At 43.8% G+C, this 11,415-nt stretch overlaps 1 protein-coding gene across 1 annotated transcript; it reads right to left on the reverse strand.

Annotated features, from left to right (window-relative positions):
- Positions 1-1,187: 1,187 nt before the first annotated feature.
- LOC149432243 (alpha-1,4-N-acetylglucosaminyltransferase-like) lies at positions 1,188-6,256 on the reverse strand. The gene is made up of 2 exons (XM_089665369.1): positions 5,784-6,256; positions 1,188-4,330 (listed from the first exon to the last, which is right to left on the reverse strand). Exons 1-2 carry the CDS (start codon positions 6,237-6,239, stop codon positions 3,743-3,745), a joined length of 1,044 nt encoding a protein of 347 aa, XP_089521495.1. The 5' UTR covers positions 6,240-6,256; the 3' UTR covers positions 1,188-3,742.
- Between the last annotated feature and the right edge of the window lie 5,159 nt (positions 6,257-11,415).

Raw genomic sequence — 11,415 nt, forward strand, 5'->3', positions numbered from 1 at the left:
CTTGCAGGGGTTCAGATCAGGTACGGAGTATGCAGAAGAGAAGTCAGACTAGCCAGGGGATCAGAGCAGGAGAAGTCAGCGGAGGTCAGGTTCAGGCAGGGTCAGCAACAAATCTAGGATCACAGGAACACAGGAACACAGAGAAGAGACCATACAGCAATGGGTGTTAGTGCAGGGCAGGATTAAATAGTGCGCCCTGCCCTGCTATTGGTGCCGGGTGAGCGGCCACGATCGCGAGTGCGCATGCGCGGCCGCTGCCGTACAGGTCTCAGAGTCCGTCGGATCGGATGGATCGGTGCTCCGCGCATGCGCGGAGTCACTTGCCGCCGCGATCCCTGACAGACATTATCTCCCACTGCAGAAGGACCAGGTTTGATCCCAGGCTCTGACAGTCAATGAGGAGGGAGTTGCAGTAGTTGAGGCGACAGATAACTAGGGAGTGAATAAGGAGCTTTGTGGTATCATTGGTTAAAAAGGGGTGTATTCTTGAGATGTTGCTGAGGTTGAGGCAGCATGATTTGGGCAGGGATTGGATGTGGGCCTGAAAGGATAGTTCAGAATTAATTAAAGTACATGCTTTCTGGCCACACAGTAAAAAAAGTGTCCCTAAAAACGTTTTTGAAATGAGCACCTTACAGCTGAGGCCCTACTCCTGACACTCACAGATCCCCTACCTAGACTCTCTGGTTGCCTCGGCTCCCTCAGTCCTCTGCTGACCTACTTAGCTGTCCCAATGCTCCCAGTCCTGCAGTAGGGAAACCTTTCCAACATGGAGTCTTGTGTCCCTAGTTGGTCACCTCTCTTGGCTGGAGCACACCTCAAACAGCGGCTGTGTGTTTGAAAACTCCACTGAGCTATCCTCAAGCCTGGCTTATAATGATCCTGCATACCTGTACCCTTACACAGACTCTAGGAGTCAAGCAAAGGCCAGATACAGAATCAAAGGTTCTGCACCACCCAAGACACTTTGGAACCTTAAAATTTCAGACCCTGATGTGGAATTACCTAATCCAGAGAAAATGTAGAGCTTCTTCCATTCAAAATAAACATGACAAAGCTTCTCAGATCTTTGAGAATCAATTGTCCTTTTTATACCAATTTACTAAACTCAGTCCACGGAAGAGCCTCACACTGTCACAATATATAGTATACACAGTGTTCAGCATAAATGAGTACACCCCAACAGATTTGTCAGAAAACCTTTACTTTCCTTGCAGAATCAACATTTTCCATGGGATACTATGCTACAAAATCCTTACACAAATGCCGGCCATTGATTACAAACAAGATTTGTTAATTTGCACACACCAAAAAGTATTTTTCCTAACAAATTTATTCAAGACCATGTTACAAAAATGAATACACCCCAATGAAAATCTAAGGAGCAAAGCTAAATTTTAGACAACAAAATCCTAATTAACAAGAATTCAACTACAGGTGAGTCTAATTATTCATTAAACAGGTGTCCAGCAGACAGTTGATTATAAAAGGGCATTACTTAACAAAGAAAACCCCTTCCCATTTCATGCTGTCATCAATGGCACCACATGGAAGAGAAATGTCAAACCGCCTGAGAAAGAAAATAATTTCTTTACACAAGAAATGTGAAGGCTACAAGAAGATCAGCAAAGCTTTACTTATCAGTCAGAATACTGTAGCAAAAGTGATACAAACATTTAACAAAGATGGAACTGCAGCCATCTCACAAAGACATCCAGGCCATCCACAGAAGTTAACAGCTAGACAGGAGCATCTGTTGAAGAAAACGGTTGAGGAAAACCACCATGCAAGTTCACTGCAGTTAGCTAAAGAAGTAGAAAGCCACACTGGAGTGATGGTTTCCTTTGACACAGTACCACGTACACTGCAGAGGGATGGCATGCAAAGGTGTCGTCCACAAAGGAAGATTGCCTATGCACAAAAAAGCCCAGCTAGAATTTGCCATGGCCCTTGCTGAAAAAAAAGAAGGCTGCTGGGACTCTGTACTCGGGAGTGAAGAGACCAAGACACAGTAAATGTTTTTGGAACTAATGGCTTCAAAGCTGTATGGCATTGCTGCTGTCCTTATAACTCATGGAGGTTATACAAAACACTAGATGTAGTAGTTTTGTTGAGTAAAACTGAGGATTTTGTAATCTAAGTTATATTATTAACCTTACTTTCATGTAATGAGCTAAACGAATGTTCATATATATATATATGATCTCTGTATATACAGTATATACTGTATATATATATATATATACCATATTGCCAAAGGTGTTCCAATCCCCTCCATGGCCACAGCACCTTGGCATCAATCACGCACCTTGGCATGCAGACTGCTTCTACAAACATTTGTGAAAGAATGGGTCGCTCTCAGGAGCACAGTGACTCCAAGCGTGGTCCCGTGATAGATTGCCACCCATGCAATATGTCCATTCGTGAAATTTCCTTGCTACTAATTATTCCACGCTCAACTGTTAGTGGGATTATAACAAAGTGGAAGCAACTGGGAATAGCAGCAACTCCATGAAGTGGTAGGCCACGTAAAATGACAAAGCGAGGTCAGCACATGCTGAAGCGCACAGTGCGCAAGAGTCGCCAACTGTCTGCAGAGTCAATAGCTAAAGACCTCCAAACTTTGTGTTGCCTTCAGATTAGCATGACAACAGCTGCATCCAAACCTAACATCACCAAGTGCAATGCAAAGTAATGGATGCAGTGGTGTAAAGCACTCTGCCACTGGACTCTAGAGCAGTGGAGACGTGTTCTCTAGAGTGACGAATCACGGTTCTCTGTCTGGCAATCCAATGCACGTGTCTTGCTTTGGCAGTTGCCAGGAGAACGGTACTTGTCTGATTGCATTGTGCCAAGTGTAAAGTTTGGTGGAGGGGGGATTATGGTGTGGGGTTATTTTACAGGGGTGGGGCTTGGCTCCTTAGTTCCAGTGAAGGGAACTCTTAAGGCGTCAGCATACCTAGACAGTTTGGACAATTTCATGCTCCCAACTTTGTATGGGGATGGCCCCTTCCTGTTCCAACATGACTTGCTTTGTGCGTCACCAGTGCACAAAGCAAGGTCCATAAAGACATGGGTGAGTGAGTTTGGGGTGGAGGAACTTGACTGGCTTGCACAGTGTCCTGACCTCATCCTCACCTGATAGAACACCTTTGGGATGAATTAGAGTGGAGACTGCGAGCCAGACCTTCTTGTTCGACATCAGTGCCTGACCTCACAAATGCGCTTCTGGAAGAATGGTCAAACATTCCCATAGACACCCTCCTAAACCTTGTGGACAGTCTTCCCAGAAGAGTTGAAGCTGTTATAGCTGCAAAAGGTGGGCCAACTCAATATTGAACCCTATGGACTAAGACTGGGATGCCATTAAATTTCATGAAGTGAAATATTACAAACCAGGAGCAAGGTTACAACATCATGAAGGATGTCCTACATGACAGCAAGAGGTGTCTTAGAACCAGCTCAGCCTAGTAATATTAATAGGCCCCTATTCTGAGGGCCTTTGTGTAGATGTCCAGTCTACACACATGCTTTGGCAGCCCTTAATTTTTCTTCACTCTGCAAGAAAGATTTTTTTTTTTTTCCCCAATCTCTACTGGGGAGATTTTCCCTCATTTGTTTCCTATTAAAGTAGGACAAGGAAGAGTGGGAAATTATCCCCAATGGAAAATATTTCCTAATTTTTTCAAAATGAAAAAAAATTACTGAATTGAGCTTTAATGATTTCAGTGTCACTGCCTTGTTACAGGTGAGTTTTCTTTTTTCTCAAGATATATCCATAGGTAGTAGGGCAGTGTTTTTGGTAGAGATGTTCCACCAATGTGTTGCTTCCAGGTACCATAGATATACCTTTTTTATTCATGAAGTTCCAAAGATGTAAGGCATAGGAGCCATTAAATGTTGGAAAATTCTCCCAGACTTCAAAATACCTTTTCCATGATGGATACAAGATGGGATAGAAACGTTGAGGATGAAAATAACTGATGTTTGTACACATGGCATCATCCGTAGAATTAAATACTGGCAAGCCACACAATTTCTTCACAACACGGGTGAAAACCCCTGGCCCTTGGTGTCCCCATATTTTTCCCCTGTAGTTCTCAACAAAATTCTCCATAAACTTCCATGCCAACTGGTGATGTGAGGAGAGGCCAAAAACACTACTGCTAGTACATGTGAAAGTTTCAGCAGCTACAAAATGGTCTTTGGGTATTGGACGAAGTGAGATGACATCAGTATCCATGTAAATTCCACCGTATTTCCACATCATGGCAAACCTACAGGCATCTGAGCTAACATGGGTCCAGTAGACTTCTTTTTTAGGGTTTACCTGGTAAACAAGAAACATCAAGTGTCATGAGAACATAACATAAGCATATTTCTTCACATTTAAAATACTGTGTTTATTAACCTCTCTAAGGGCAGTCGTAACATTACAAAAAACATTCTGTTGGTATTAGCTGTGGGCTTCTATACTAGATAGAAAGACTAAGCAAGATACTTTCGTGTGTAGAAAAAAAATGTTTAGACTTCAGTGAGAGACAGTTATCCATACAATAAGCAGTTCAGCTATACGGACCAATTCACAAAAAAGATTTGTGAAACTGGAGACAAAAATGGCAAATACATTTTTGAGGGCTATTGAGGATCTCAGAGGGAAGATTAAAGTGATATTGAAGGCAATTCTTAAATATATATATATGTTATACTTACCTTCTCCGGGCAGTGGTTTTGTACAGAAAAGCCCTGACCCTATTCTTCTCAGGTCCCATGGCCCTTCCCTCCTGCTGAGTGCTCCCACAGCAAGCAGCTTGCTAAAGGGGCACCCAAGGAGGCTCGCTTCAGAGCCACTGTTCTGCATGTTCATTCACACACACAGAGCCACAGCTGGGCCCTGCCCCCTTTCTCTCTCCGCATTGGCTTACTGGCTGTGATTGACAGCAGCAGCGGGAGCCAATGGGGAGAGTCCCCACAGAGCCAAGGCTCTTGTGCGCATGGGTGGACTTTTTACTCTCATGCATTCTTTGAAACCTTGAGCCTTTACAACCAATTTAATTGGACTTTATTTATTTTCCCTAAGAAAATGATATTGCAGAGGATATTGCATATGACATAAATGGTCCACATAGTAAACTGTTTTGTTCACTGTAAGGTCATTGCAAATGACAAGGGGGCATATACAGGAAAATTTCTTATCAGTAAGTGCAAACTTAGGATAGGTCTCATCAAAATAAACATCTGGGTACTTATCTCACCAAGACAGCGCCAGAGGGTTTTGAAACCAATTTCTCATTTTCCTTACCAAAATTATATAAGACTTTAGGAAGTGGCCGTCAGACTCTTTATCTTGGTTTGGGAGAAGCAAATGTGTTTAAGATGATCCCTATTAGCAGCCTACCATAGCTTGGAAAGGAAATAACCCATTTGGTGCTTAACCAGCTATACCTATTTTTTCTAAATTGAACAAAGTTCTAACAGTGAATGCAGTTTTCATTCAGAAAATTACATTCATTTCAAAACTGAATGTTAAAAGCAAACAGAATATTTAACTACATTCGAACAACATTTATCAAGTCATTGAATGTACTGAGAATTGTTCATATGAACATTTGTTCAGAAATGTATTAGTATACAGTATGGCCAAGTTAGGCAAAGTTAGGAGTTTTATCAATCATGAAGCAACTTCCTGCAGAGAAATATTATCCAGTTTCCCACCTACAAACACCCACATCTTTTTCTGTAAAGACTTTTCCCAAAAATACCCCATTTGGTCTGTAATGTACCTTATCAAACCATGGCTTAAGAGGCGTGCTGATAAATAATTGATTCATTCTGAGAGGGAAGAGGTAAACATTGCCAAAAGAAGACAGGGTCGGAAATTGCTGTCTTGATCTCTTCTCATCATCTTCTGTGGTAATATCCTCCAGTCTTTTCATGAAGAAGGCCACCGGTCGGTCAGGGTAGACTCGTGCAGCTGATTCAATAGCACAAAGTACCAGGGATGGTGGATCCATTCTGTCCGTGGTCTCCACAAACAAGATCCCATTTCCTTCTCTCAGAATGGTATTTGCACTAAAAGAACTTGAATTGCCATTAGCATTGTCCATTGATTCTAATTCCGAGTCCTTAGAAATGAGGAAATTCAAGATGTAATGACCTTTATGTCTAAAAGTCCTACTGATAAAACCAAAAACTGCTATCAACAGGAAAATAGCAAATAGCCTTATTTCTCTTAGCATGGCTGTAGAGTGCAATTGCTGAGCTGTAAAAAGAACATACAAAAATATATAAATTATTAAGGATACTTTTATTAAAAGTATTCATAAGAACTTTGTAGGCCAGTATATTTAACATCACTCTTAAAACAGTGTATTTATCAAGATAAAAAATGTACTACTTAGTGAGCCACTGACCCCGAACTTCACTGGCTGCATTACCGGACCTCCTTAGGTTGAAGAGTGAGCTAATTTCTTCAGTAAATCAGACCTGTAGAGGTAAAGGGTTGGTCCACCCAAACTCAATGTTCAGTAGATAGGAAAAGTCTAAGCAAACAGCTAAATACACAGATAAATACATAATGTATGTGGGAGCTTATTTACCTGCCAAAGGATATGTAATTCTGTCCATCTAGTCCAGTGGTCTCCCGGGGGCCAAATGTGGCCTCTTGCTTGCCTTATCTGGCCCTTGGGGCACTATTCCACCAACTGACAGCAATGATGGGACACCATTCCTCCCATTGACACAATCAATGGCGCTAGTCTTCCCATTGATACTAACAATAGGGCATTCTTCCTCCCATTAAACCAATGATGAGGCATTGTTTATGTCCACTGATGCCTGGACATTTTTTTACTTCCTTTGGTCACAGCCCCCCCAAGCCTGCAGTACAGTAGGATGGCCCTTTGATTAGAAAGTTTGGAGATGCCCAATCTAGTTTTAAGGTTTACACAGCTTTGCCCTATTTTTTATTATTATAACAATACAGCATTTTTTTTTATAATTTAATTTTTATTGATTTTTAAATTGTTTACAACAAACAGAGTTGTATAAATTGTGAAATAAGCAATAAAGAACAAAGAAAGAAGGAGGCTCAACGATGAGAGGAATATAGGTACATACAATGTCAGTACATTACAGTGAATTAGCTATCATTTGCAGACAACTGAGTAGGTAAATCAGAAATGAATAGATCCTATGGTTCCCAAACTGCCTCAAAGGTGGGGACAGAGTTAGCATGTAAAGCAGTGAAATGTTCCATTTGTCTAATCTCTGCTATAACTCTCACTAATTCTGGTCGTGAGGGGGGTGTAGTAGAAAGCCATGGGAATGGTTCTCCTGGCCGCTGTTAAAACATGGGAGGATAGTTTCCTGGCAAATTTGGAGAGGCCTGAAAAAGGTAGGCCCAAGAAAAAGTGGATGGGCTCAAACACGACAGGAGCCTTTATGACGAGTTGCAAAAGGTTAAAGACCTCTCTCCAAAAAGGTGCAATGTATTAGCAAGTCCAAAAAATGTGGTAGAGAGTGCCAGTTTCCTCGCCACATTGCCAGCAGGCAGGAGAAGAGTTCGGATTGTGAGCATGGAGAACCTCAGGATTCCTATACCAAAACATCATTATTTTATAAGTGTTTTCTTTATATACTACACATATAGAAGACCTGAAGGCAGGATCCCAAATCCTACTCCATTGATCCAAGGCAATATCCTGTTGAAAGATTCGGCGCCATGTGCGCATACAATAGTAAGGGGGCAGGCATCTTGAAGCAGTTTATAAGTAGAGGAAATAATACCCATTGGTATGGACCCTGAATGCAGATGCGTTCAAAGGGAGTAGGCTTCTCAAGGGTTAGGGAGGAGGCTTTAGAGGGAAAAAAATGGAAAATGACGTATCTGTAGATAAACATAATACTGGTGAGAAGACAGACGAGTAGCTTTTTGGATCACAGAAAAAGATTTAAGTTTGTGAGTCACTGGGTGGACCAAGTGTTGCAACTGAAATAGATTGGCCTCGGCTCAGGGACGCACTCAAGCCAATGCCAAGCTATCTGGGAGAATGGGATTGAATATAACACTGGTCAGTGGAGAACATTGAGAAGCCAGAACATATCTAACCCTACACCCTCTCCAATAGATAATGTGAAAAGCATGGGCCTGAGTAGGAGATGTTTGTAAGAGGAGATTGCTGTGTTGGTCAAGAACCAGAGTAGAGAGCAGGGGTGTGTTGGACTTAGCTTTAGCCACTCAATCTCAGCCCATTTATTAGGGGGGCGTTGCGAAGACCACGAGACCAGAGCACGAAGGTGAGTAGCCAAATAATACGACACAATGTCTGGAGCCCCCAGATCCCCCCTTGACCGAGGGGAGAGGAGGGCAGTGTGGACAATACAGTGTGATTTATTATGCCAAATGAAATGGTGGAAGGATTTCTGAAGGGAGCTCAGCTTGGTCATGGGAATAGGAATAGGAAGTATCTCAAACAGATACAGATGTTTGGGCAGTAAGGTAATTTTAGCACATTAATCCAGCCAAGGAAGGAGATGGCAAGATTATCCCAAGATTTTAAAGATTGAGAGATTGCATGAAACAGAGGGGAGAAATTAGCATCATAAAGGGAGTGGTATGAGGAAGTAAGATCAATACCTAAATATTTCAAAGCGTGGGGGCACCACCAATAGGGATAATTTAACTGAAAGGGGGATAAAATTGTAGGTGGTATATGGAGCGGTAATGCTTCAGTTTTGAACGCATTGACCTTATAGCCCGACAGTGCACCAAAAAGCTGTAGGGTACAGTGTAAGACCGGCAGGGTAATGTGGGGTTCCGTCAATGTCAGCAAGATCAGTGAACAAAGACAGTTTAAAGTCCCTATCGTGGGTGTGAATTCCATGGATATCCAGATTGGTTCTAATAGCTAAAGCCAGAGGCTCCAAACAGAGGATAAACATCAGGGGGAATGTGGGCATCCCTGGTGGGTTCCATTGGACATCGGAAAGGAAGGGGATAGAAATGACGCTAATTTGACCTGGGAACTGCATAATTAACTACACTTAGAAGCGCCTTGTCATTTAATGTCACACAACACGCAAAATGCATTAAAAAATGCAAAAAAACCCGCAGTACTTGCATTTTTAGTGTGGTTCCATTGAAGTCTATTACATGCAAGTGGCAGGAAAAAAAATCCCCGACCCTTTCAAAAATCCACACCGGCTCAAAACGCACAGATGTGAATTTGATCCATAGAAAATGATGTGTTTCCACAAACTGGAAAATGCTGTGAAATCCGCATAAGTGTGAACCTAGGGTAAGGGTGTGATGATTTTTGTTTTTTTTGACTGACTATATATTATTGCTTTTAGGATACAAATTTGAACTATGTGGTTGTCTGATTATTTGTATTAATAAAGAAACTTGTTTAACCTATCCTTGTTGAGTGATTTGTTAAGAGGTTACACCTAAAAAGTCCAGCAACAGGCTTTGTTTTAATGGATATACGTTGGGATGGGGCGTGAGCTTTAAAGCTTTGGCCGATCCCTACTGTTAGAGGACTCATGATTGGCTGAATGTTGATACCAAACTGTATCCAATTCTTCTTGGACAGGACAACAAACCACCTGCTAGTAATTGGATGCCGAACTCCTGACCACCATAAGCCCTCTCACAATATCTCTGGCTGTAATCCTTAACCTTTGGATAAAGAAATGTTCACACAAGAATAGTTTTCCACACTTTACTGTAACTTTTAAAGATGGCCGTGACATCTAACATGACATACTGACAGAACCAGGGGCGGACTGACCATTTGGAAACTCGGGCACTGCCCGAGGGCCCGGGGTCAGTAGGGGGCCCCATGAGATGACCCTGGTACCTTTTTCATAGGCTTTTTTGAGTTTGGGAAAGGACACAGGGGCCCCATGATCCCCTATTGCCCGGGGGCCCCATGAGTTGTCAGTCCGCCCCTGGACAGAACACTTTAGAGTGAAACACCAAACACAGGAACAGACATTCTGTAGCAGTGTCAGGAATGGATTCACCACTGGTGGTGGGACTCACCTGCCGTGTGGGCTGCAGTACCAGGGCTGGCCAGCAGGTGCTCTCAGCAACCAGAAGCTCACTCCTGCAATTGGCCATCACCTGAGGCTGATTGCAGGAGGTGTATTTAAGGAATGGCCAGACCTGCAGTTAGTGCCTTGGTGTATTGTTTCCCATGAGCCCCTGTACTTGGTATCCTGTGTTCCTGCCTATCTGCCTAGTTGCTGACCCTGCTTTGATCCTGACCTCTGCTGACCATCTCCTGTTTAACCCCTGGCTTGCCTGACCATCCTTCTGCCTGATCCTCTGTACCGCGCTGCCCGTGAGTTACTGAACCCGGCTTGTGACCCTGACTATTCTCTGCCTGCTCCTCCGGTACCTCGCTGCCCGCATGTTGCTGACCTGGCCTGCCTGACTACGCCTGACACTACCCAGATGATCCATCCATCCATCCCGCACGGATCTGTCCCTGTTACCAGGTCTGCCAGCCTCTTCACGTCAGGCTCCTTTCCCCGCACACCTCTGACGACGCTCTTTACCTGTCAGGAATCTAGGAGTGACTAGAAAGGTGTGGACTGACACAGGGAAACGCAGGTTTCAGGTATAGTATAATAATACAGTTTATTATTAGCCACCCAGATATATATATATATATAAACGCACAGTGAACAAACCAACCTACCACTAATCTTAGTAGGTGCAGGAACACAGGCGTAGTCAGGGCTGGAGAGGTGGAATGGTCAGGCCGGCCGTAGGGTTCTGTAATGACCGTTTGGTGGTACCTCTAGCGGTCCTCAGGACAGGATTCCCCAGGGCGCGGAGTCTAAGTCCCAATCTGCTTATTCACCAGGGCCCCTGATGGTGGGGATGGACTTGGAGCAGACAGGAACCAGGTCGCGGCCCCTGAGTACACCTGCTAGTGGTAGAGGGATACGCCAGAGGTATGTGCAGGTAGGAAGCCTGATGTGAAGAGGCAGAAGGTGTGAGCAGGGACGGCTGGATCCGTGCAGGATGGATGGATGGCAGAGTAGTTAGCGTGGTCAGACGGGCCAGGTCAGCAACATGCGGGCAGCAAGGTACCAAAGGAGCAGGCAGAGAATGGTCAGGGTCACAAGCTGGGTTCAGTAACTCACGGGCAGCGCAGTACAGGGGATCAGGCAGAAGGATGGTCAGGCAAGCTAGGGGTTCAACAGGAGACGGTCAGCAGAGGTCAGGATCAAGCAGGGTCAGCAACGAAGCAGGAACACAGGATACCAGGTACAGAGGCTCATGGGAAAACATACACCAAGGCCCAGACTGCAGGTCTGGCCATCCCTTAAATACACCTTCTGCAATCAGCCCCAGGTTTGGCTGATTGCAGAAGTGAGCTTCTGGCTGCTGAGAGCACC

This window comes from Staurois parvus, unplaced genomic scaffold, assembly GCF_062004578.1.
Source record: "Staurois parvus isolate SC_StPar_1 unplaced genomic scaffold, SC_StPar_1.0 ptg002181l, whole genome shotgun sequence".
In the NCBI taxonomy this organism is placed as follows: Eukaryota; Metazoa; Chordata; class Amphibia; order Anura; family Ranidae; genus Staurois; species Staurois parvus.

Excerpts from the sequence above, each read along its gene's own strand:
- LOC149432243 (XM_089665369.1), bottom strand. The coding sequence starts at position 6,239 with ATGCTAAGAGAAATAAGGCTATTTGCTATTTTCCTGTTGATAGCAGTT. Across the intron at positions 4,331-5,783 it reads TTAAGCCATGGTTTGATAAG|GTAAACCCTAAAAAAGAAGT; the intron begins GTACATTACAGA and ends CTTGTTTACCAG.